This window comes from Podarcis filfolensis (assembly GCF_964270895.1).
Source record: "Podarcis filfolensis genome assembly, chromosome: 2".
In the NCBI taxonomy this organism is placed as follows: Eukaryota; Metazoa; Chordata; class Lepidosauria; order Squamata; family Lacertidae; genus Podarcis; species Podarcis filfolensis.
In genome coordinates, this window is record NC_139605.1 from 124,307,604 (window position 1) to 124,335,135 (window position 27,532).

At 45.6% G+C, this 27,532-nt stretch overlaps 1 protein-coding gene across 1 annotated transcript; it reads left to right on the plus strand.

Moving 5' to 3' along the window:
- Positions 1–2,340: 2,340 nt before the first annotated feature.
- Positions 2,341–27,331, plus strand: LOC310758147 (uncharacterized protein). The gene is made up of 13 exons (XM_083604077.1): positions 2,341–2,561; positions 4,535–4,642; positions 5,776–5,835; positions 6,649–6,800; positions 8,059–8,171; positions 9,559–9,691; positions 17,798–17,906; positions 19,390–19,503; positions 21,876–21,983; positions 22,592–22,651; positions 23,673–23,824; positions 25,497–25,609; positions 26,789–27,331. Exons 1-13 carry the CDS (start codon positions 2,471–2,473, stop codon positions 26,922–26,924), a joined length of 1,449 nt encoding a protein of 482 aa, XP_083460203.1. The 5' UTR covers positions 2,341–2,470; the 3' UTR covers positions 26,925–27,331.
- The last annotated feature ends 201 nt before the right edge of the window (positions 27,332–27,532 follow it).

Sequence of the window (27,532 nt, forward strand, 5' to 3'; positions counted from 1 at the left end):
TTCTTTTTCCTTTTTTAAAAAGATCCATAGTTAGCTAATATTTGATTTTATATGGGATTTTCTTACCCTACTGCATTATCCACTGATCAAAAACCTGAATTAAATATGGGAGGGGAGAATGCAGGCTGCCACTTGGATGAGTATAACATTGTGTGGGCAATGTGAAAAACAAGTATACCTGGAATATATCAGATCCACTTTAAACTGTCTGTGTACACAATCCTGGCAACACTGGATCCTTTGCTTGGGACTCTGCACAGATTTTCCTTTATGAGAAGACACTGAGAGGGCTGATTTAGATCAAGATCTCAGTGGGGAAAGGGAGAGGCTCCCTCTCACACAAACACCCCCCATCCTGTCCTTCAGTGGTGTCTTTGGGAGGGTCTTAGGCAGGGGACATTCACTGCACTACCTGAAGATGCCGGGGATTGAACAGGTAATTTTCTGCATACAAAGCAAATCCCCTCTCACTGGACAACAGCCCATCATCCCATTAGAGCAGTTTTAAGAAGGACAATCCTGATTGCCCCACCACTTGCTTTTTACAAGGACAACAGGATTTGAATCTCCTGTTCCTTCCCATTATGCCAAGGCAGTGTGTGATGAGAACAGGACTCCAGAGGAGTCCATTGTGTGTCCTGGAACTTGCTCTCTCTGTTCCAAAGCTCCACATGGTAACCCATGAAGGTGATGTCTCTTCCTCATTTCAAATGCCACAGACACAGTTTCTGGAGCCAAGCCATTCAAGTACCAAGGTACCACTGTTCTAGACTTAGAAAGTCATGATCAGTGCTTTTTTTTTCTTTAAAAAAATGTTTAGGGGTACTCTCATTTTCCTACTCATATTGAAATACTGCCCCTCAGTGAGGCCAAACTTAGATTCACAAAATGTTTAGGGGTATGTGTACCCTTGCATCCCCCTGGGGAAAAAAACCACTGGTCATGACAATATTTTTGGTTGGCACGCATATTTATGGTATGAAAAGATGAAAGTTCATAAAGGATTTACAAATCATATAATTAGGAGAAAATTCTATAGAGTATGGGATAAATACAAGAATTTATTAGAGGTAAAAACACCACTTTGGCTCTCACCATTGGAAGCTATAGCAGTAAAGAAATAGAACATGATAGAAGGGTGGACAACTTATAGAAATTTATTAAAACGAGGGAGGAGAGTATAAATTTAAATAATTTAAGGAATTATCAGGGAAATTAACAACATGGACACAATATCATTTGAATGAAGTATTTAAGAAAGATAGGATATGAGGATTTGGGGAATAAATATCACAACTGGAGAGAGACCTGTTGGATTGGAATGTAAAAGTGCTGTCTAAAAGGTATAACATATTGTTGGAATGGGAGACAAAGGATGAGCAGGTAAAATCCTAATGATACATTGAGTGGTCTTTCTTTTAAAGCAGGATTTTTATCCAAAGATTCAAAGGTCCTGATCTGAGACTAGCTGACTGCCGTGAGATTTAACTTGCTACCCAGAGAATAAATCCCAAAACCTCAGTACTGGAGCCAATTCCTGAGCCCTAACAATCCTAAAGAGGCAACAGACATCTCTGCACATCCAGTGGGGGTATGAGGGTCATTTCACCCCCTGGCTCTGTGCCCACTTCATTCCACCTGAGTCACTGTGCTTTCTGAAAGAGCAATACACAAAATGGAGGCACCTCAAGTCATTCAAACTCCCATCATTAGCAGGCAGGCAATACAGTTATTTGTGGGCGCGGGGATTTATAGTGGTTTCAATGTTCAGTTAATCAAAGCTTTGTGATTTTGATAAACTGGGGCAGGGCCTTAAAAGACAAAGAGAACAAGCCATTTTATAAGGAAAGGATGAGTAAGACGCTCTTGGGTGTTTGCACTTTTGGAGTCAGCACTTTCCAAATAAATTTTCATGCTGCAGTTATGGGGAAGTGAACATGTGATTCCAATGCAGGCATCGTAAGGGAAGAGTAGAGAAGATGCATGGTTAGGGGTACAGGTTGAAACTTTGGGGAGGGGGCTGCAGGGCTCAACACCCCCTCCCCTGCCCAAGCAGCAGCCATTGTTACAACAGCAGCTGTAGCACACGAGTGCCGCATCTCTTTGAGATACTCGCACATGCATGCACACACATGTGTCTAAGTCACCATAGAAAACATTAACAAAGTGTGGGGCTTAAACAATTATTTTATTTATGGCTACAGCTTTTGGTGGGATGATGATGATGAGTGGTCAGAGGGAGAAGAGGGAGCAGACTGGGAGGAGGAGGGGTCAGAAACTGATGTTCCTTCTTAAGGAAATTTATTCCCTGAAACGAGGGGACTGCACATGTCTGAATTTCCCCTGATCTTCCTAAGAAATAGGGGGAGGAGAGAGAAGGAAATAGATCTTTATATTTCCTGATAAAGTTCCTCAATTTGCCGCTCATATTATAACCCAGCAAGAGGAGAAATTTGAAAACAAGAGCAAGATGGTTCTACTTAGTGTTTATGAGCAAGAGGAAGATGGAGACCGTGTATACCTGGCAGAGACGGAAGAAGCCAAGGCACCCAGAACAGCAGGTAAATATTTGGGGTGTGCCCTGGCCTCAAGATTTAGATCCAGATTTCGCAATTCAGGAGCACTCTCTCTCATCTGGAAGCACTTTGTGGTAACAGAGTCCAGATCTGAATTCACTATTGGATCTAAGTGGTCCACTTGCTTTGGACAGAAGCTTACCAAACTGGCAGGCCTAGTCCTCCTGCTAAAGTACAGGCATATATATCCAGGGACTAAGAAATGTGCATAACTTAAATTTATGGGCAGAAGTTGATAAAATTTGCAGACATTGTCCTCCTTTCCAAGGGAGAGATGCCTGCCAAATAGCTGCAGTGGTTCTCCCGTAAGGGAAGACTATCATTATGGGGGGGGGGTCACTTTATCCCATAGTGTTTTATGGGCAAATGGTTAGAAAAGAGATGATATTACTGAGCAAATGGTTGGAAAATAGTAGATATCACAGAGGAATCAAAATTCCTCAGGGTGAAAAACTTGCCAAATTTCAGATAAATATGTCCATTGGCTTTTATGACGGGAGTCTACAGCTGATTTGGGAAAGGGGAGAAGTAAAGGGGTTTTCTTTCCTTCCAGTGGCTTTAGAGTGGGCACCATTTCAATAAGCAACCACGGTGAAACTGCACACTGAGCAGCAAAGTGTTCACCTGGCTTCAGGTACCTGGTACAGCTAGTGCCAGGTAGAGGAGATGCTAGGGCAGGAGACTGGCAGTGGCAGGTATTTTAAGATACAGCTGGAAGGAAGATTTACATGCTCATGACTTTTGTCAAACTTTCTTTGACCAACCCGGTCTCTAACAGCAGTTTACTACTTTGCACTTCACTTGACCTGGAGATAGGAGGTCTAGTTCATTTATATTCTCACTTTCTTGGGAGTAAGCTCTATTGAACACAATGGGACTTATTCCAAGAAAACATACGGTGGATTGCACTGCTATGTTCTAGGACCTGTACCAGCAGACCCAGCTCCTGGGTCCCTGCTGCTCTGTTTAGTCAGGTTTAGTCACAGGTAGGGATGAGGAACTCAATTTTGTTCATGTTTAAAGGCAAATTTGCTTAATTCATTTCCACCTCATTCAGATTCTCACATTTAAGTACTGCTTGAAAACTGTTTAAAATAACCAACTTGGACTTGTAGACTAGCCTCCAACTGACTACTGGGTCAGGACCCAAGGCGGCTAGACAACATATATGAGAATCAAAGCACAGCCATCCTACAAAATTTAAACATCCCTGAATTTTGTGGTGCAGTTCTCTAACCAGTATTTACAAAAATACATCTATTTGAGGAGAGTGTGCATAAAAATGAATATATTAGTGAAAACAACATACAAGATGCATTATTGAGGGAAATTGTTGTAAAATACATACATTAGTGAAAACTGCATTTAAAAATATATTTAAATAGATAAATTCACAATATTATGCTCATGAATCTTCATGAGGGGGTTTTATATATAAATGTGAAATGCTGCAGAAACGTGGAGGTGTGACTTTAAGATTGGAACGAGAAAGTGGGAGACTGAAATTGAGCTGTTCTTCCATTGCTGGTAGGGATGTCAATGAACCCAAAGCAACGCTGCTGCTTCCCAGGTGCCAAAGCTTTAAAGTTGTTTCCACACTCTGTTTCATAATTTCCTTTAGAAATGTCTGATTCATTTACATTTTTTAAATGATAGCTAAGAGTCTGGGGCCCTTGCTGGCTGGGGGCCTGGAACACATGTACCTCCCTCCTGCCAACAGCTCTCAAACACATCAATCCAGAACTGCTCTGCTTAATTCACCGTCCACCATAATTCACCGTCCACCATAAACTGGGGGTGGGGGTGGAGAACCAACCTTTAAAGCAACAAAAACTGACATGGTCCATCCCTCATATTTCTCGTAATTTTAGACACCCAGAGTGACCCCACTGGATGTTACTTGATAGCCAACTTCATACAATTTTGCTTAAAATTTGTTGCTATCTTTCTTCTTGAAGACAGATTCTTCCTCCGGTGGAAATGGAGCTCCTCTTTCCTGGTTTATGGGCTCCTGGCACTCGCTTACCTGCTGATCATCATCTTGCTGGGGCTTCTGCTCTCCAATGGTAATTAAGGGACTCCAAAGTCTGAAACGCTTCAGTAGCATTATGACAAAATGTGGGACGGATCCCCCCCCCCCAATTCAGACTCATATTTAAGCCCAGTTTGAAAACAGTTTAAAATAACCAGATTGGACTTGTAGCCACCGACTGACTACTGAGTCAGGGCCCAAGGCTGCCAGAACGGGCAGCTAGTCTGTGGACAACCTGTTCATTTCTCCCTTACCTTGATTCAGACTGTTGGGCCACCCGCCCAGCCCAGCCCTGTTTCCTTCAGGGTCTCCCTTCTTGCTTTTGGCCTTCTTGGAGCAGTGCTGTGAGGAGGCCTGCTGGAGGGATGAGGACTTCATTGAGGTAACGCAATAACCAGCCACAGATGTGGTTGAAGGCCCCTCTTGCTGCCTAGAAGCAATGCCTCTGATGGCAGACAAGGATGCAGAAGTCAACTGAAGAAGAAACGTGCATATCTGCAGATGTGCTTTGTGAAAGGCAGCCTTTGAAGGGCCACACGTTCTGTATCCCTGATCAAGAATCTAAATAAGTACTGGAAATCCCACTGAGAATATTTTATGTGCTGCATGATGCTCATGTCCTTATATATGGACAGTTCTGGGGACTAGCAGGAAGTCTCTTGGTGACATCATGGGCTGGGAAGCCTTTCAGTACAGCTGCAAAGTTGCAGAACTATATTTCACAGTATAGTCGGGCAAAGGAGAGTTAGGTTTTCACTTGATGAAGTGACTGCACTGTTATATCAGGCCCACCACTGTTTTTTTTAAAAAAGTTTTGCTCAAAATGGCTCTTCTAGTTGATCATACATGATGACTCTCGTATTTTTCCTGATGACCTGGGAAAAGGAGGGAATGAAAGGTAAACTTGGAACATGGAAAGTGGCCACTGTGTCTAAGTCTAAGCATGTACAGAGTGTTTTCCCCTCAAATTACTTTGTCATTTGAGTTCCCAGTGGGATTCTCAGCAGGGTTTATGTTCTAACAAATGTGGCTTCCAGGCTGCCAGAGTCTGGCTTATTCTGGGTTAGTTCAAATGGAATGAGAGAAGAGGTCTCTCCACCATATCTCTTTTTGCCCCATATGAACTGGTAACATTGTATGTGTTTATATGTCTTCTTACAATTTCAGAATCAAAGTTTTCCTCAGAAGCGAAAAAGTTACATAAACAGCTTGAAATGAGCAAGGAGCGTAAGTGTCTTGCCAAAACCATCTGGGGCTTGCGGCTGCAATAGCCTGGGGGAGGTGGCTCTTGCCTGGCATTACGCCAGAGAGCCTGTTTCCACTGCAGGAGGGGCATAATTTATCACCCACAATCATTCCTCCAATGCCTGGCTTTAGAAGGCAGGTCTTCCCCATCAACGTGGCATCCTGCAGGGAAGCCTGAACTCTAAGCATCTCATGGACCAGGAACTCTGTGAGTCCCTTGAGCTGGAGGAGCTTAGAAACAGGTGTAACTCATGAGCTTGTGCCATTGATGTGCTGCAAACCCTCACAACCCCAGCGCCCCCAGGATTACAGGGATGAAATGGGCTTGGCTGCTGCTGCTGCTGCTGCTGCCTTGATGAGCATCGCTGCCCCCTAGAGGAGCAAATTCCACCTTAACTATCTACTCTGTGGAGAAGTATTTTCTTTTGTCTCTCCTGAATGTTCCAGCCTTCAGCTTCCTGGGATGCCCCCATCCAGTGCTATGCTGAGAGAGGGGGAAAAGGCTTTCTCTATCCCCTAAAAAGCCCCACATTGTAACTGTTCTTCACAATTTAGAAAGCATGCCTATATTAAAACAGAAAGGTGGTACGTCTCTCCTCCTGGTGGGGAAGGCTGTGGAAGGATGGCCGGAGTGTGCCCGCTCCACCTGCAGTCCTGGTGCTGCTCCCTTTCCTTGATGGGCACCTTCCAGCACCTCTGGCTCTCCTTTCTTAGTGCTCTTTCTCTGTACAGAAAGCCCTTCAGATGGAGGACTGTCCTCCGTACACCCAGAGGTCACCTTTTCTCTTTTGCCAGTGTTCCCATGCGGTTCCAGAAGCAGGGAATGGGAATACTTTGACAGTCGGTGTTATTACTTCTCCCTCCGGAAGGCTACTTGGCACACGGCTAAGTCACTTTGTGCAGAGCGCAATTCAAGCCTGGTGGTTATTCATGATGAAGCCAAGCAGGTAAAGGTGCTGGAGTCTTGGCTGGGGTGCGGGGTGGGGATTTGTTGCCTCTTCAGTGAATTTTTGGAAAGCTATAATGCATTTTGTTATGCAATTTTTACTAATAGATGCGTTTATGTGCAACTATTACCCTAATAGATGCTTTTTTTGTACTTGGTTGGAGAACTGCATTGCAAAATTCAGAGAAATTCAAATGTTGAATGATGGCTTTGCTTAGGTTCACATATTGTTTTGGAAGGTGCAAATTAGGTAAGATCACCTTTAAATGCAGGCTGAACAGGCAGGGAAAACAGGACAAAACACTTCCTGCATGTGATGTTTCAGCTGCTGGTGATTGTCAGTGATTTCAGTTTCACCCTGAGTGAAAGACCAGCCAGACATTGATGGTGGCCACTTATGAATCACCTACAAAAATGAAACAAAGTATCAAAAAAGAGGAGAGTTACATAAAATTTACATATGAATATGTATAAATATATAGATAAACACAAATATAGATATAATGGCTTCAGTTTAAATAGGAATACAATACCCTCTCCCCTGGGTCTGCCTGCTCAGTCCTCTGTCCCAGTGCTGCTAAATGTAGACGGGCAGCTTGAAGATCTCTGCTCTCCCTTCTGCATCTTTAACCTGGACTTGAAATAGAGAACTCTTTCAAACAGAGAACTGTTATCTGTAAAGTAGGCCACGTGGACACTCTGTAGATATTTAGTGGCAAGTGTGGCTCTGGAAATCCAGGTTTGCTGATCAAGATGCTTCCTGACTAGGGAAGGCAAGCCCAGAGCAGGGACTCATGCAGAGACACAGGGAGCATCTTCCTCAGAGGCAGGGAGCTTTTCTGTTTTTCTTCATTGGGATTGATTTGACGAGATGTGGCCCCACCTTCAGTGAAAGCAGATTGGTTGGAAGTACATCTCAGTACTGAATCATGCACTCAGCAATCCTATACCCTCATCATTGGGGGTAAGCCCCACTCTGAACTCAGTAGGACTGACTTCTGAGTAGACATGTCTAGGACTGCACTGGAAGAGGGGCAGTCATCCAGATGGATGCTGAGGTACAGAGGGATCCTTATTTTTTCCCTGGATTAACTGATCCCAGCTCACAGGAACCATTCTTGATTTTACATAACCTGCTGCTGTACTGAGCCTCCATTTTGTGAATGAATTTACTCTTCTAATTTGTGTTGGTGATTGTGAATATGGAACCAGAGCAGCTTCTCCAGCTTGATACCATCTTCTCCTTTTTGATCTTGCAGAATTTCCTAGAATCTCGAACCAAGAATGAGCGTTATTGGATTGGACTCACTGATATCAATGAAGAAGGGCAATGGAGGTGGATTGATGGCATCAGTTACTTAAACAACTACAAGTAAGACAGAGGACCATGAACGTCACCACTTCACCCATCAAGCCAAGCCCTTGCTGTGTCCTGTGACCCAGCAAGCACTTGGCAAGGCTTCTGTTTTGGCCATCCTGGGAAGGCAACAGAGACAGGAGCTTTGCTGAGCCCCGGTCTACAATGTTTTCTTTATCCCAGGAGTAGCTGAACAGTCCTTGGCCCGGTGACCCCCCCTTGACCCCCCTTCTGCTGCACCCCACTCTCTCTCACACCACCCGCAAATTGCCTTGAGAGTTGGCAGACCTTTCTGAGAGGCTCACCCTTCCTGATTTATACCACCATCATAGCAAACTCCTCCAAGCAACCTCAAAGATTATTCAGTCCAGATTTTTACTCTGGATCAGGATCTCCCCATCCCCATAACTTCTCTCATGTATTTGTTCATGTGTAGGAACCCAAATTCATAGAACTGGACAGACTCAGGGAATTGTTTCCTATTTTTTTTTAAAGGGGGAATCATAGAATTGTAGAGTTGGAAGGGACCCCAAGGGCCATCTAGTCCAACCCCAGCTGATGGGAGCTGGCGGCCAATCACATCTGGAATGCACCACGTTGGTTAGCCTGCTCCAGCTTGACAGAATAGGAGCAGCTGCCACCAGCCGTGGATGGGAAGAGAAAAAACAATGGCTGAGGTGGGAGCAGGGAACCAGCAGCCTGTAGACAGTTTCAGGTGTGGGGCACATAAGGGGCAAACCTTGCCTGAAGGGGGCTTTGAAGGCACTAACCACTGGCCATGCCTGCAAAGTCCCTTGTGCAACACTTCCCAAGCATGCAGATCATCAGGTGTTTGGGGGGCTCTGGACAAAGTGCTTAGCAAGCCCAGGGTTCAGTGTTTCCCAAGCACAGGGCCTGCAAAGCTCTTTGCATAGCACTTCAGGAAGCACTGCAAAAAGGGGCTTTGCAAGTTCTTTTGGAGAGGAGGGAAAAGCTTCATTTCTAAAAGGAGCATTTTTGTTATTTCCAAAGGAAGAGGTTTGCATTCCAGGTGCTCCTCGCAATGGTTTCAATACAAGCTGCTTTCTCTGCAGGGGGTGGGGGGTGCTGCTGCTTCGGAGCTTTTTTTCCTCCGCAGAGGCTCCTTCTAACCAACCACCAGCTGCTTGTCAGTTAAAGGGAGCCTCTTTGATTGGTTGTGCCTGGGTGGGATGCCTTGAATTGCATGGAAGAAGGGAGCGAGATAAGCAATACAAATAAGCTAGTGATTGTGTCCAAAGCCGCCCAAGTGAAGAACGGAAAATAGAGAAGGAATAGCTTGGCAGTTCTTGGATTGGGGACAGAGGGGGAGCAGAGGATGGTGTGACTAGAGAAGAACTCTTGCCAGGTTCTTCAGGGTATCTTAACTGCCTTCCTCGTTTAGGAAATGGAGACAAGGCGAGCCCAACGACCATGAAACAAAGGAAGACTGTGCCCAGATCCATGAGGCTGGGGAATGGAATGATGTGCCCTGTAACTTTCAAAGCTTCTATGCATGTGAGAAACCTTTGCCTTCCTGAGGAAGAACCATGAAAAAGGCACCAACTAGCAGGAACAGGGCTGCAAGAGCAGGCCATTTCTCCGCTTCAAACTATCTGCTTTAGAGTGACAAAGATTCTGCACAACTTGAATGTAGCTAGAATTTTTATATAAAGATCTTTATGTTTCTAAGCAATTTAATAAGAACCATATTATACTCTAAGTAAAGTTTTGTAATCAGAATCATGTCCGGAGGCTGGAGTCAATGTCAATTCCTCTTTCCAGGTTGTTTCTGTATGCCACGAGACGTGTCTCTCTGTGTGTTTGGTAGTCCCAATTGCCGCACCTGGGGAGGGAAGGACAGAGAGAATAAGGCCAGTAGTGGTTTAAATGGCTATGGCTGTATATGCACCATACATTTAAAGGCAGTTCTGGGAGCTGTAGTTTTTAAGAGTGCTAGGAATTATAGCTTTGTGAGGGGAAGACTACAGCTCCCAGGATTCTTGGGGTATGCTTTAAATGTATGGTGTGTATAGGGGTAGAATAGGAATGTGTGGGTGTTTATGAATGGGGTGTAACTGTATATGGATGAGCCTGAATGGAAAGTTGATGAATTTGGGGCATGGATGGTATGTGAAAATGGGGTGTGAGTGTGTTATCTCCCTCACCCCTGGAGTGCCAAATTTCACAAGTCACTGGGACCACCCACCTGACAAACGCCTGAAATCGTAGGGAAATCATAGGGACATCAGCTCGTGCTGCACTTTGATGCCCCAGGTGTTGGGACTTCAATGCAGTGAGAGGCTGTTTGAAAGCCCCTTTGCAGGCAGCACTACTCTTCTAGAGAAGTGGGCGCACAACTAAGACAAAATCAAACCCATCCTCTTATCCATCAGAGTGACATCAGTTGGTTGGAAGGTGGGGGTCTGGGGTTTTTTTTAAGCCTCAAATGCCAGATTTGCCTCCCTGGCGCAATACCACTGACTCTGCACCTCACTGCTATTTTTTTTTTAAGCCACATTCACATGACATTAGCCACAATGCATGTTGATCCTGTGGTTTCTTGACAAAGACTGCTGTTCAATTACTGTAGTCTCTTTTTTCAAACCAGCTTGAGTCTGATCAGAAAACTGGATGCAGAGTGGGCAGTAATGTGAAGAGACCCTAACAGCCATCTGAACACACATGGGCAGATAACAGCTTGGTGAATAGGAGTTGGGGGTGTAGGGGGGGACACACACCAAAAGGTTATCTGCATCAGGTGAGGGCATCTCCCTCCCACTCTCTGATGTGCAAATACAGCAGGGGCAGGGTAATTTGGACTGAATAAACTACCATATTCTTGGGCATAAAGGAGGGAGTCCCCTCATCATGGAGATTTCTTATATGGGATATCGCAAAGCTTATCGTGGGGTTCAGGGACATCTAGGATGGAATCCAGCATAGCACTTCTGCTTGCCCAGTGGAGGATTTCCCTGTGCCACCTGCTCTTCTGGGAGCCCAGCCACCAGGCGTCTTTGGAGGAGGCGCGGGAGAAGGGGAAGCCCCGTTGTGCTAGCAAAATAGAGTAGTTGAATACGGCCCATAAACTTTACTTTGGTTTTTAGGAACATAGGATATTTCTTTCCTTTTTTGTATTCTGACCTAGTAAGCAATTTCAGCAGCATCTTATGCAATATACTATATTTATTTTTTCCAAAAAAATGATGAGTAGTTTTTCTTTATAAAAGGGTTTCACAAAAAGGGTTTTCTTGTGTGAGTTTCTTGTGGCTGATTAGCTGCTTTCTCTGTGCAAAGGTCAGAGGGGGCAGGGCTTCTGTTGAGGTAGGTGATTAGCTGTGGGAGGAGCTTGTCAGAGCTTGTAGGGCAGCAGCTGAAGAAGGAACAAAAAGGGTTTTCTTGTGTGAGTTTCTTGTGGCTGATTAGCTGCTTTCTCTGTGCAAAGGTCAGAGGGGGCAGGGCTTCTGTTGAGGTAGGTGATTAGCTGTGGGAGGAGCTTGTCAGAGCTTGTAGGGCAGCAGCTGAAGAAGGAACAAAAAGGGTTTTCTTGTGTGAGTTTCTTGTGGCTGATTAGCTGCTTTCTCTGTGCAAAGGTCAGAGGGGGCAGGGCTTCTGTTGAGGTAGGTGATTAGCTGTGGGAGGAGCTTGTCAGAGCTTGTAGGGCAGCAGCTGAAGAAGGAACAAAAAGGGTTTTCTTGTGTGAGTTTCTTGTGGCTGATTAGCTGCTTTCTCTGTGCAAAGGTCAGAGGGGGCAGGGCTTCTGTTGAGGTAGGTGATTAGCTGTGGGAGGAGCTTGTCAGAGCTTGTAGGGCAGCAGCTGAAGAAGGAACAAAAAGGGTTTTCTTGTGTGAGTTTCTTGTGGCTGATTAGCTGCTTTCTCTGTGCAAAGGTCAGAGGGGGCAGGGCTTCTGTTGAGGTAGGTGATTAGCTGTGGGAGGAGCTTGTCAGAGCTTGTAGGGCAGCAGCTGAAGAAGGAACAAAAAGGGTTTTCTTGTGTGAGTTTCTTGTGGCTGATTAGCTGCTTTCTCTGTGCAAAGGTCAGAGGGGGCAGGGCTTCTGTTGAGGTAGGTGATTAGCTGTGGGAGGAGCTTGTCAGAGCTTGTAGGGCAGCAGCTGAAGAAGGAACAAAAAGGGTTTTCTTGTGTGAGTTTCTTGTGGCTGATTAGCTGCTCTCCCTGTGCAAAGGTCAGAGGGGGCAGGGCTTCTGTTGAGGTAGGTGATTAGCTGTGGGAGGAGCTTGTCAGAGCTTGTAGGGCAGCGGCGCGCGCCTAGCGGCGCGCGCAGTTTGATCCATCTTTTAGATTTAGGGGAGCTAGTCTCAAACGTTTGTTGGGGGAGATATAGGTTTATTTGGGGGGATTTATTTGTCCTGTCTTCACGCTTTTTATGATGGAGGACCGCTGTAGTCACCCCCAACGACACCTTCTCAAGATGGAGGGTGAGGGAACAGCTGCAGTCGCCTGTGGTTCCTGCGCAATGTTTACCATCTTGCCGAAGGTTGCAGGCAGCTTTACCTGCAGCAATTGCATGTTGATTGCCCTCTTAAAAGACAAAGTCCAGCAACTGGAGGAACGTGTAGCTACGCTCCAAAGAATTAGAGAGCTGGAGCTCTTCTTGGAAGCAACAGAGCACACCGTCTCCACCAAGGAGGAGACAGGGGACTCCCCTGAGAAGGAGGCTAGTTCACCAACACAGGAGCCAGATATATGGAGAAACGTGACTCAAAGAAGTAGGAGGCCCAGGGTTCGCTCTGATTGTTTAGAAATACGCAATCGCTTTGAGGTCCTTTCCCCTAGCATGGAAGACGAAGAGCAGACTCCATTTGAGGATCTCTCCCTCATTACAGTCGATCAGGTATATGAAGACGAGCAGCAAAGGCAGTCCTCAGGGAATGTGCAGGCGACCGTGGAACGGACAGCTCACGGAAGAACCCCGACCAGACCTAAGAGGAGGCGTGTAGTGGTGATAGGGGATTCCCTACTGAGGGGAACAGAAGCAGTGATCTGTGGGCCTGACAAGATGTCTCGGGAAGTGTGCTGTCTCCCCGGGGCTAAGATCCAAGATGTAACTGAACGACTGCAAGGAATCATAAAACCCACTGACAAATACCCCTTCCTCTTGGTTCATGTGGGAACCAATGACACTGCAAGCAATAGCCTCCAGAAGATCAAAAGAGATTACGAGGCTCTGGGCAGGAAACTGAAGCAATTAAATGCACAAATTGTCATCTCATCTGTCCTCCCAGTTGAACGACGTGGCCCAGGGAGAGAGGGAAAAATAGTGGAAGTGAACAACTGGCTTCGCAAATGGTGTAAACAGGAACGGTTTGGATTCTTAGATCACGGAATGCAGTTTCTTGAAGATGGACTTCTGGCAAGCGATGGGCTGCACCTCACAACGGTTGGGAGGAATGTTTTTGCAAAAAATCTCAGAAACCTCATCAGGAGGGCTTTAAACTGACTAATGTGGGGGAGGGAGACAGTGCTCCTGAAGGTAGGAGTCTATCAATTGATGAAGATGATCATCCAAATGTCATAGACCGAATGGAGCAAACAGCACGCAGACCTAGTGGTGGGAGGAAAATATCCTTAAATAAGAGACACGGGGGAATGATTAATGGACTTCAATGTCTGTACACTAATGCGCAAAGCATGGGAAATAAACAAGATGAGCTTGAGCTCTTGGTACAGCAAACTAAATATGACATAATAGGAATCACTGAAACCTGGTGGGATAAGTCCCACGATTGGAATGTAATAATGGAGGGATACAATCTATTTCAGAGAAACAGACCAGACAAGAAAGGAGGAGGAGTGGCGTTATATGTCAGGGATGTGTATACCTGTGAAGAGATCCAAGATTTAGAACCTCAAAGCCAAAGTGAGAGCATTTGGGTCAAAATTAAGGGAGAGAAGAATAACAGTGACCTCATTGTGGGAGTTTACTATAGATCCCCAAGCCAAACGGAGGACATAGATGATGCCTTCCTGGAACAGATGGCCAAGCATGCAAAAGGAAGGGAGATAGTAGTAATGGGGGACTTCAATTACCCGGATATTTGTTGGATGTCAAACTCAGCCAAGAGCATAAGGTCAAACAGATTCCTCACTGGCCTTGCAGACAACTTCATTGTCCAGAAAGTGGGAGAAGCAACAAGAGGAACAGCCATTTTAGATCTGGTCCTAACCAATGTTGATGACCTGGTTAGTGGGGTAGAAGTGGAAGGATCATTAGGCGCGAGTGATCATGCTCTTCTGAAGTTTACTATACAGCGGAAAGGAGCAGCCAAGCATACTAGGACTCAATTTCTCGACTTTAAGAAAGCCGACTTCATAAAACTTAGGGAAGTGCTGGGTGAGATCCCATGGACAGTAATACTAAAAGGAAAGGGAGTTCATGATGGCTGGGAGTTTGTTAAGAGGGAGATAGTAAAAGCACAACTTCAGGCAATACCAATGAGACGGAAACATGGAAGGTGCCTAAAGAATCCAGGGTGGCTATCTAAAGAACTTTTAACTGAGTTAAGATTAAAAAAGGATGTGTACAAAAAATGGAAAAGGGGGGAAACCACCAAAGAGGAATTCAAACAAATAGCCAGCACATGTAGACACAAAGTCAGAAAAGCTAAAGCACAGAATGAACTCAGGCTTGCTAGAGAGGTTAAAAGCAACAAAAAAGGCTTTTATGGCTATGTTCGTAGCAAAAGGAAGAACAAAGAAACAGTGGGGTCACTCAGAGGAGAAGATGGTGAAATGCAGACAGGGGACACAGAAAGGGCTGAACTCCTCAATGCCTTCTTTGCCTCAGTCTTCTCCGACAAAGAAAACAATACCCGACCTGAAGAATTTGGAGCAAATGATTCAGCAGAGGAAACACAGCCCAGAATAACTAAGGAGATAGTACAAGAATACTTGGCTAGTCTAGATGTATTCAAGTCTCCAGGGCCAGATGAACTGCATCCAAGAGTATTAAAAGAACTGGCAGATGTGATCTCAGAACCACTGGCAGTCATCTTTGAGAATTCCTGGAGAACAGGCGAAGTCCCGGCAGACTGGAGGAGGGCAAATGTTGTCCCTATTTTCAAAAAGGGGAAAAGAGAGGACCCAAATAATTACCGCCCAGTCAGTCTGACATCAATACCAGGGAAGATTCTAGAGCAGATCATTAAGCAAACAGTCTGTGAGCACCTAGAAAGGAATGCTGTGATCACCAATAGTCAGCATGGATTTCTGAAAAATAAGTCATGTCAGACTAACCTGATCTCGTTTTTTGACAGAATTACAAGCCTGGTAGATGAAGGGAACGCAGTGGATGTAGCCTACCTTGATTTCAGCAAGGCATTTGACAAGGTGCCCCATGATATTCTTGTAAAGAAGCTGGTAAAATGCGGTCTTGACTATGCTACCACTCAGTGGATTTGTAACTGGCTGACTGACCGAACCCAAAGGGTGCTCATCAATGGTTCCTCTTCATCCTGGAGAAGAGTGACTAGTGGGGTGCCACAGGGTTCTGTCTTGGGCCCGGTCTTATTCAACATCTTTATCAATGACTTGGATGATGGACTCAAGGGCATTCTGATCAAATTCGCAGATGACACCAAACTGGGAGGGGTGGCTAACACCCCAGAGGACAGGATCACACTTCAAAACGACCTTGACAGATTAGAGAACTGGGCCAAAACAAACAAGATGAATTTTAACAGGGAGAAATGTAAAGTATTGCACTTGGGCAAAAAAAATGAGAGGCACAAATACAAGATGGGTGACACCTGGCTTGAGAGCAGTACATGTGAAAAGGATCTAGGAGTCTTGGTTGACCACAAACTTGACATGAGCCAACAGTGTGACGCAGCAGCTAAAAAAGCCAATGCAATTCTGGGCTGCATCAATAGGAGTATAGCATCTAGATCAAGGGAAGTAATAGTGCCACTGTATTCTGCTCTGGTCAGACCTCACCTGGAGTACTGTGTCCAGTTCTGGGCACCACAGTTCAAGAAGGACATTGACAAACTGGAACGTGTCCAGAGGAGGGCAACCAAAATGGTCAAAGGCCTGGAAACAATGCCTTATGAGGAACGGCTAAGGGAGCTGGGCATGTTTAGCCTGGAGAAGAGGAGGTTAAGGGGTGATATGATAGCCATGTTCAAATATATAAAAGGATGTCACATAGAGGAGGGAGAAAGGTTGTTTTCTGCTGCTCCAGAGAAGCGGACACGGAGCAATGGATCCAAACTACAAGAAAGAAGATTCCACCTAAACATTAGGAAGAACTTCCTGACAGTAAGAGCTGTTCGACAGTGGAATTTGCTGCCAAGGAGTGTGGTGGAGTCTCCTTCTTTGGAGGTCTTTAAGCAGAGGCTTGACAACCATATGTCAGGAGTGCTCTGATGGTGTTTCCTGCTTGGCAGGGGGTTGGACTCGATGGCCCTTGTGGTCTCTTCCAACTCTATGATTCTATGATTCTATGATCATTTCTGCAAAACTGCTTTACCCAAAGATTCAAAGCTCCTAATTTGAGACCAGCTGACAGCCATGAGTCGAAACTTGCTTCCCAGAGAATGAACCCCAAAACATGGGCATAGCCAGGATTTATGTCAGGGGGCAGAACCTCATTTAGTTGAGTATTGATTTACTTGATTTAATGGGGGCAGCTGCCCCCCTCCCTTGACTACACCCATGCCCCAAAACCTCAGCCAACAGACATCTCAACACAGTCCCATAGGTGAATTAGGGTCACTTCACACACGCCCTTGAAGTTCTGCAGTTTAGGGATTTTGAACAGCACTTTTGTAGACCTTGCTTTGCAAGCCTCCACACCTGCATGCTATGTTACATCACTGCCATCTGTGCATTAAAAGGACAAATCTTGGGGTCTGCTGCTTAAAGCACCTCCAGTCTTTGCTAGAGTCCAGCCCTGTGGGATCTGGATTGGTCAGAAAATGAGAGACTTCAGCCAAGCAATGAAGGAGCAAATCAGTGACCAGGAGGCTGATCATTTATTTGTTGCAACAAAGGTTTTGATGTGTAAAGCGAACAAAGAAGAAGAAGGCCAGAAGAAAGGTTACACGAGTTTTTAAAAGTTCTCACAGTTTCCCACAATACATTTCTTACAGTGTCATCAAAACATCACGGATATGTCACAGAAGAAGAGTGGTGTCGGCAGAAATCTGAGATCCAGACATGCCCTTGTCAATCACACATTGTCTCAACATCTGTCTCACACAGGCAAAAGAAAATTTTTACATGTCCCTTTGTCATTAAAACATGGCTGGCAGAGTTTATTTGTTCAGGCTAGGTTGCATTCCACTCTGGTTATGATTTTCCATCTGGGGTTTTGTTCAGGAAGCCAGGATCAGTGGGCTATATTGTACTCAGTCTATTAATTTCAATAGGTGTACTCTGAGTGTGATGAACATTGGATGCAGCCTTCTGTGCATGTGCAGATGCTTCCTTCCCTTGTGCCATGCAGGCAACTCTATGACTACATCTCTCTTTTCTTTTGACACACTTTCACTGCAATGCTTACATGGGACTCTTTAAATTCACTTCTCCAGAACAGCAGCAGAGAACACCTCACAGCTTGATGCACCGTATGAGGAATGCAAAATTTTGGGTTTCTGAAAGATCTGTTCCCTGTTATACCAGATAATTCCCCTGGAGTCAGAGTGCTTTCTTAAAGGGCAATGCCCCAAATGGAGGCACCTCAATTCAGTCGAGCTCCCCCAGGAGCTGCCCAATGATACTACAGTTCTTGGTGGGAAAAGTTTATAGTGGCTGCAACATTAAGTTGATCAAAGCTTTGGGATTTTGATAAACTGGGAGGAATAATTTAAAATAAGGACAGAATGAGTAGTTCTATAAGGAATGCTAAGGAATGCTTTCTTGAACTCAGAACTGTTGCTTGTTTTAGATTGAGCAACTTTTGGAGTCAGCGTTTTCCAAATAATTTTTCAGGGAAGTGAACACAAGAGTCCCATGAAGGTCAACAGAAGAGTGGAGAAGACACATAGTTGGAGGCATGTATAAACTTTGGGCTGCTGCTGCTGCAGGGGTCAAGCCCCCTCCCCGGTAGCAGCCATTGCCAAGCATATGGACAGCTCACACAATGGACTCAGTTACAGCGATGTCTCTGCATGAGTCTCTGCTCTGGACTTATCTCCTGCCACTCCTAAGGCAGATTCTACAGGGCAGGTAATTCGCACAGAATGGGCTCCTCTCGGGGTGAGGAATTCTCACACATATTTTAACAGTAAACACTTTGGCTTGAAGTGATCCTTTAATTTTAATTCAGAATAACAAGATTATGTATCCGGCATGAGGAGTCTAGGAATTAATTATAGCATTTGAGTAATTAATGCTAAGAGAAGGGAGGAAACACAGAAAGAGGAGGTGATGGCTGTGTGCACAACATGCATTTAAAGCACATCCCCACTGAATCCTGGGAACTATATTATACCCCTCACGGTTACATTTCCCAGGGCCCTTCAGTTCCCAGGATTCTTGGGCAGTGTATCTGGTATGGCAATACCTACAATGGAGAGAAAGAGAAAAGTAGGGTAAAAGTAAACAGCCACACATGGTCTGTGGAAGTTCTCCTCCATTCACATAAACTCAGCTTTTGTTTCCACAGTGCTAGCATCCATAAAGGGTTAAAAAAGAAAGGTAAAGGACCCCTGGACAGTTAAGTCCAGTCAAAGGTGACTCTGGGGTTGCGGTGCTCATCTCACTTTCAGGCTGAGGGAGCCAGTGTTTCTCCACAGACGGCTTTCCGGGTCATGTGGCCAGCAGGACTAAACCGCTTCTGGCACAATGGAACACCGTGACGGAAACCAGAGCACACAGAAATGCTGTTTACCTTCCTGCCACAGCAGTACCTATTTATCTACTCGCACTATGGAGTTCCTTATTTCGCCAATGTGATTTCCCACTATGAAGTTTACAATGCATTTTCCTGAAATGCTTTTTTGATGTCTCTAGATCCAGCCAAGATCAGATAAAATGGGTCATGGAGATATCATGCTGCCATGTCTGGTTTTCTCAGAGGAAGGGACAATTTCTTAAAGTGCCATTATATAAGTCTAGAAGTTCCTCTTAAAAGGAGCTTAATTCCTGAAACCAGTGGGTGGCACATGTTTTAACTTCCCCCATTCTTCCAAACAAACAGGAGGAGGGGGGGAGGAAAGAAATAGATGCTTAGTTCCTCAATTTGTTGCTCCTATTATAAATGCAATGAGAAGAGAAATTTGAAGACGAAAGCAAGATGGGTATTGTTGGTGTCCATGAGCAAGTGGAAGACGGAGACCACGGATATCTGGCCAGGATGGGGAAAGCCATGGCTCCAAGAAAAACAGGTAAGTATTTGTGGCATGCAGTGGCCTCAAGGTTTGGATCCAGATCCAACAAGTCAGGAAGCCCTTTGTGGTAAACCTATTCCAGTACTGGATCCAGATCTGAAGTCACTATTAGGGGACTCAAAATTGCATCTAAGGGGTAAGCAACCTTCCAAATTCCAGATTAACAGGTCCTTTGTCTTTGTGCTAGGAGTCTTTCCAGTTGACTTGGGGTAGAGGAAAAATAGAAAGATTTGCTTTCCTTCCTGTGGCTTTGGAGTGGGCACCACAATAAGCACCCAAAGTGGAACTGCACAAAGCAGCTTCAGATCTGATAATCAGGCCTACTTCCAGTACCTGGTGTCAGGAAGAGGAGATGTTTGGACAGGAAGTTGGCCCTGGCAGGCGTATGGAGATGCCCGCAATATACCGTTTGAAGGAAGGTTAGCAGGCTGGCAATGTTGGTCAAACTTTCTTTGACCAACTCAGTTCCTACCAGCAATTCACTGGCAGTGTTGAAGCTGGAATTAATTAATTGACTTCTTCTCTTCCCTGACTTGCATGTTGAGGCCCCATGACCACCCCGTTCCCTGGGGATTAAATAAGTATGGGATCCAATAAGGCCACAACTTTATTGGTTACAGATGTGTAGGTTTTGGCCATAGGCATTGGGATAAGCCACACAAATATCACTCCAGCCCGTCTGCTTGGAAGGGCCTCTAAGGTTGAAGCCAACCGACAGGGAATAATGCCCTATGACCTCCATCAAATCGGGGCACCCCAAAAGTGGTCCCTGATGGAGGAATGCAGTGGCCCTAGCCCCCCTCTAGGTGTTGGACAGAAGTCACTACTCCTGGATCCTTTTAACAGGATACCCTTACCTGGAGGGGCAGTCAGAGGCTACAACCTCCCCTCCATCCAAGATCTAAGCTTACCCAATGCCAATCCACTTTAGAAAGTTGTGGTGATTGCTACAAGGTAGGCAAAAACCCAATGGCTGATGCCAATTTGCCAAATGGAAAAATTCCTTCCTGGCCCCAAATATGACAGCCGACATAGTCCATAACCAGGTTGTACCATCAGCAACATCCTGAAGTGAGGGAGGGTAGGAGAACCTGCAAAGAAAGAAGAGGCGTAACCATTGGGCAGTTGATCCCGTGCCCCAGGGAACACACACTGTTGCCAAGGGTCGATTTGGTGGCAGGCAGACAATTCGGCCTGCCATTTGCCGGTTCACAAGAGCAGTTTGGGGCCTGCTCACAAAGAAGGGCGAATGGACCTAGAGGGTCTGGTTGCATCTGCTCTAGTGTTTAATTTATCTTTGTAAGATATTTATATACTACGTAATCATCAAAGTACTGCACGTAAAAATTGTAAAAAATGATTTGAGTGTCTGAGAGAAGCAGGATCAGAAATTCTAATCAAGGGCCTTCCTGTTTCCGGTGCACCAGAATTGGCGTCCCTCCCAACACTGCGGGAGAGAGACAGATGGAGGTAATCAGATAATGATGGGGGAATTTCATTATCTGCATTCCTCTTCGGTTGGAAGAGGAACCAGGCTCTCACCTGCAGTTTGCCTGGCAGTCTGGCACTCGCTTCCCCATGGAATGCGAGGGCAGGCAACGGCACTGGGTGCACGGGGCACTCCGGCTGCCATGACCCCCCCACCCCGTTCCTGAAGCAAAGGTTATCCTGTTAATTGGATTTTAATTGGACTAAACTACAGGTGTGTGCTAGAGATCATGAGATAAGAAACTGCAAAAACAACCCAGCTACAAGGAACTAAAAGGTTTGGAATGAGAGTGGATTTAATTTGGTGAAATAGAGGATGGGATGAGGGGAGCCCACAGTTTGCTTATTTAAAGTTTTTCTCTACATTTATGATACAGCAACCTTCCCCTGAATGCAAGCTTTATTAAAAATATCTGCACTAGTGAGAATGGAAGAAATTGCAATATACAGTGGTACCTCTGGTTACGAACTTAATTCATTCCAGAGGTCTGTTCTTAAGCTGAAACCATTTTTATCCTGAGGCGCACTTTCACTAATGGGCTTCCTGCTGTGTGCGCCTCTGGCGCGCGATTTCCATTCGCATCCTGGGGCAAAGTTCACAGCCAGGAGCAGCTACTCCTGGGTTAGCGGAGCTCCTAACCTGAAGCGTTCGTAACCAGAAGCATTCATAACCAGCGGCACCACTGTAATATGGAATTTAACAAAATTGGAACTGTGTGTGAGAGAGGAGGGAACTAGGGCAGGGCGGGGGGAAGAAACATTATGCTTTGAAAATATAGAGTAAAATCCTCTCTTACCTCCATTATCCACAAAGGAATGTGTTCAAGATAAGGACAAATGGCCATAAGATTCTACCTTCTTCTTTTTCTCTCTTTTGAAAGGCAGGTCATTCCCCCAGTGGAAATGGAGCTCCTCTTTCCTGGTTTATGGGCTCCTGGCTCTCGCTTACCTGCTGATCATCATCTTGCTGGGGCTACTGATCTCCAGTGGTAATTAAAGGACTCCAAAGTCTGAAATGCTCCAGCTTTATGACCAAATGTGGGGTTCCCACCCCAATTCAGATTCTCACCTTTGAAAGCTGCTGGAAAACTGTTCAGAAAATCAAACTTGGGCTGGTGGGATGGCCAATGGCTGACTAGTGAGTCAAGACAGCCAGAATGGCCAAGGGGGATGAGGCAGCATCTACATTTCTGCCGGATATTGAGTCAGACCACTGGACCAACCAGCCCAGCACTGTCTCCTCCAGGGTCTCAGAGTTCTTTCCCTGGTCAGTGGGATTCCCCCAGGCACCATGTAAATAAATAAAAAATATCCGGAGGTGCATGCAGGATATGTGCTCTTACTAATGTTCTCTGTCATTACTCTAACAAAAATTATTCTCCCCTCACCTCAATTCTGCTATTCATCCTAGGATGGAAGCTGTCCAAGAGGAATAGCAATTAGGTGTTGGGACTAATTTAATTTGGGATTTCCAGAATCTACCTGTCTGGTTTGTGACAAGTGATGCTGGAATGGGAGAAGTCCCACCCTATCTCCTTTTCTCTCTTCTGAATTTCTAATATTCTGAGTTTACTTGTATTTCTTCTTAAAATTTCAGGGTCAAAGTTTTTTTCAGAAATGAATGACATGCATAAACAGCTTGAAATGAGCAAGGAGCGTAAGTGTCTTGCCAAAACCATCTGGGGCTTGCGGCTGCAATAGCCTGGGGGAGGTGGCTCTTGCCTGGCATTACGCCAGAGAGCCTGTTTCCACTGCAGGAGGGGCATAATTTATCACCCACAATCATTCCTCCAATGCCTGGCTTTAGAAGGCAGGTCTTCCCCATCAACGTGGCATCCTGCAGGGAAGCCTGAACTCTAAGCATCTCATGGACCAGGAACTCTGTGAGTCCCTTGAGCTGGAGGAGCTTAGAAACAGGTGTAACTCATGAGCTTGTGCCATTGATGTGCTGCAAACCCTCACAACCCCAGCGCCCCCAGGATTACAGGGATGAAATGGGCTTGGCTGCTGCTGCTGCTGCTGCTGCCTTGATGAGCATCGCTGCCCCCTAGAGGAGCAAATTCCACCTTAACTATCTACTCTGTGGAGAAGTATTTTCTTTTGTCTCTCCTGAATGTTCCAGCCTTCAGCTTCCCGGGATGCCCCCATCCAGTGCTATGCTGAGAGAGGGGGAAAAGGCTTTCTCTATCCCCTAAAAAGCCCCACATTGTAACTGTTCTTCACAATTTAGAAAGCATGCCTATATTAAAACAGAAAGGTGGTACGTCTCTCCTCCTGGTGGGGAAGGCTGTGGAAGGATGGCCGGAGTGTGCCCGCTCCACCTGCAGTCCTGGTGCTGCTCCCTTTCCTTGATGGGCACCTTCCAGCACCTCTGGCTCTCCTTTCTTAGTGCTCTTTCTCTGTACAGAAAGCCCTTCAGATGGAGGACTGTCCTCCGTACACCCAGAGGTCACCTTTTCTCTTTTGCCAGTGTTCCCATGCGGTTCCAGAAGCAGGGAATGGGAATACTTTGACAGTCGGTGTTATTACTTCTCCCTCCGGAAGGCTACTTGGCACACGGCTAAGTCACTTTGTGCAGAGCGCAATTCAAGCCTGGTGGTTATTGCCCACTCCACCTGCAGTCCATTGGGTGAAGCCATTGTCAGGGCTTTCATTCTGTGCCTTTTCTCTTTTGCCAGTGTTCCCATGTGGTTCCAGAAGCAGGGAATGGGAATACTTTGACGGTCGGTGTTATTACTTCTCTGTACAGAAATTTACTTGGCACATAGCTGAATCTCAATGTGGTCAACGTAATTCAAGTCTGGTGGTTATTCATGATGAGGCCAAGCAGGTAAAGGTGCTAGAATATTGGTCCTTGTATGTGTGTGGATATATTGCCTCTCAAATGAGTTCTTACTGACACCTCAAACTACATTTCCCAGGGTCTTTTGGTGGGAAACTACATTTAATGTAGTAGAAATAAGACGCAAACGTGAAATTGAAACAAGGCCCCAACCGCCCTGAGATGACAATGGTGAGGGATGCTGGGAAGCCTCTTACAATGACTTCAGGGCTCAGCTTCCCTTGTGGGCAGCTAGGGATGGGCAAACATGTCCATTTTGGTTTCTCTCAGTTCTTCATTATTGCCAGTCTTAAGTTCACTTCTCCACATTTCCATATCAGGTTTTAGAGATTTTTTAAAAAGACGTTCTCTTCCAGTGCAAATTTCCCCTAACATGCACATCTTTGGCCTGCAATCTCCTCTAACATAACACATTTTTTATGTTATCTTCACTGATATGCATTTATATGCAAAGTCACCCTAGTGACACACATTACTCGGCTGGAAGACTGCATTGCAAAAGTCAGAGAAATTCAAATCTTGAAGGATGGGGTGGATCATTCTAAACACAGGAAAGATATGCTATAAATAAGTCTGAGTATACAGAGTATAGCTGAGTATATTGTTTTGGAAGGTGCAAATTAGGTAAGATCACCTTTAAATGCAAGCTGAGCAGGCAAGGAGAAAAGCACAAAATACATCCTGCATGTGATGTTTCAGCTGCTGGTGATTGTCACAAATTTCAGTTTTACCCAGAGAGAAAGCCCAGTCAGACATTGAGGACATTACAAAAATGAAATGTAGCACCAAAAAAGAGATGGTGTAAAATTTGCATATGCTCATTTATAGATGTGTGTGTGTGTGTGTGTGTGTGTTACCGTATTTTTCGCTCTATAAGACGCACCAGACCACAAGACGCACCTAGTTTTTGGAGGAGAAAAAAAAAATTCTGAATCTCAGAAGCCAGAACAGCAAGAGGGATCGCTGCGCAGTGAAAGCAGCAATCCCTCTTGCTGTTCTGGCTTCTGGGATAGCTGCACAGCCTGCATTCGCTCCATAAGACGCACACACATTTCCCCTTACTTTTTAGGTGGGAAAAAGTGAGTCTTATAGAGCAAAAAATATGGTATATCTGCTCTCCCTTCTGCATCTTTAACCTAGACTTCAACTAGCCAGCTCTTAAAATAGAGAACTCTTTCAAACAGAGAACTGTTATCTGTAAAGTAGGCCATGTGGACACTCTGTAGATATTTAGTGGCAAGTGTGGCTCTGGAAATCCAGGTTTGCTGATCAAGATGCTTCCTGAGTAGAGAAAGGCAAGACCAGAGCAGGGACTCACGCAGAGACACAGGGAGCATCTTCCGCGCTGGCTTGCCCCATGACTGAGGGAGCCAGGGCTGCGCAATGTGCACACACCCCACGATGTGCTGACGTGTTGTGTCATTACGTGTTGCAAGGGACATGAGCATGTGAGTGAAATGAGCACATGGCGCAGTGTGCACACATAACGGCCACAGAATTTTGAGGGGACCTTCAGCCACCCACCCAACCCCTCAACCCTCCAATCGCACCCCTGCAGGCAATGCTGCTTGAATAAGGCCACTTCTATGAGTTGTGTGTGTTTGTATCCTTAAAACTAAAAGTCAGTGCCTGCCCTATCCTGTGGGGGGTTTCCTTGCAGAATTTCCTCGAGTCTCAAACCAGGAATGAACGCTATTGGATTGGACTCAATGACATCGATGAAGAAGGGGAATGGAGGTGGATTGATGGCACCAATTACTTAAGCAGCTACAAGTAAGACACAGGACTATGAATGCCGCAACCTCCCCCAGCAAGCCAAACTTTGGCCATCCTGGGAAGGCAACAGAGACAGGAGCTTTGCTGAGCCCCGGTCTACAATGTTTTCTTTATCCCAGGAGTAGCTGACCAGGTCTTGGCCTGGTGAGCCCCCTTGCCCCCTTCTTCTGCCCCACTGTCTCTCACATACCCCCTCAGATGCTGCTGCCCCCCAAAGGAAGTGCTTCCCCCAGTGATTTCAATAGAAACTGCTTTCTCTGCAGAGGCGGCAGTGCCCCAAAGACTGGAGCATTTCCCCCTTCAAAGGGGCTTCTTCTAACCAACCGCCAGCTGATTTTTAGTTAAAGGGAGCCTCCCTGGCACAGGGGGTACATATTCACAGGAGGTTGCGCTACACCAACCTTCTGTGAACTTTGATGGGTGTCAATAACCTGCTACCATTATGGCATAGGTCCCACCCACCTGTCAAAGTTGGCCTGCCGTGGGCCAGTGAGAAAAAGATCTGGCCTACTGGGCTAAAATGTTCCCCAGCTTATGCTAAGATGTGATATGAAGTCATACAGTGCAATTGGTTTGCTGAAAGTAAGCAGATCTAGGTCTTGTGACAGACCTTCCTTGGGTGGGATGTGCCTTGAGCTCCCTGGAAGAAAGCTGGGTAGACAAGCCTACCCAGATAGCTAAAATGTTGATGTGCATTTTAATCTGTTTTGACTTTATTGCTGCTTTTATTTCTTTTTTGAATGTTGCAAAAAAGTTGTTTTTAACTATTTTCACCAATAACTTTATTGTTTTATTCTCTTAGTAATCTGTTTTGAGGTTATTTACAACCCAGCAGTGTGTAAATTTTACAAAACAAATGAGCCAGTCACTGTGTCCCAGGGGTGCAGCTGGCTGCTCCAGCACGCAGAGCAGTGGGGGCGGGGCAATCCGCTCAAAGGGGCGCAGCGTCACTCCCAGGAGAGGCAGGTGGCTTGGGCAGGCTGCAGGCCAGGCCCCAGGTGGACCTCACCCCCTTCCTATGCCCCTGCTGTGTCAAAGCCACCAAAGTGCAGAATGGAAAATCTAGAGAGAATAGCTTGGATATACTTGCATTTGGGGAGCGAGTCGAGGATGGTGTGGCTGGAGAAGAACCATTTCTGCATTTTTCAATGTATCTTAAATCCCTTCCTCATTCAGGAATTGGAGACAGGGTCAGCCCAGTGACTATCAGAACAAGGAAGACTGTGCAGAGATCCATTTTTCTGGGGAATGGAATGATGAGAGCTGTTCCACTGCAAACTTCTACATATGTGAGAAACCTTTGCCTTCCTGAAGAACCATCATGAGAAAACACACCAAGTAGCAAGAACGGGATTGCAAAGGCCTCTTCTTTCTGCAGAGACTGCCTACTTCAAACCACTTGCTTTAGAGTGACAAGCACTGGCTCTACACTGACCAGTTTAATATTATTAGAACATTATTAGATATCTTGTTCTAAAACATCACAGGGCATACTTGCTAATTAAAGCATTTTTACCCTGGTCCCTCCCCCCCCCCCCCACGTGAAAACGCTGCCTTCCTGTTGCTGGTTGCTCTGCGGTGCCCTCTGGTGTCCCATTTTAATAACGCATTATGAAATTTAAAAGTAGGACGTCATGTGTCCAAAAACGTTATCAAAACCCTTCTCTAACATTAAAAACCATGTGTGTAGATCTGCCTCGGGACTCTGCACAACGTGAATTAAGCTAAATTTAATTTTTTTAAAGGTTTGCAATCAAAATCGTAAGGCTGAAGTCAATGTAAATTCCTATTTTCAGGGTTTCTCTATATGTCACAGGACCTGTCTTTTGTAAAACTTCCCACCAGGGGAGGGAATGAAAGAAAAAGGAAGGAAAGAAAAATAAGGGGAGAGGAAATTTACATGACCATACATTTAAAGTA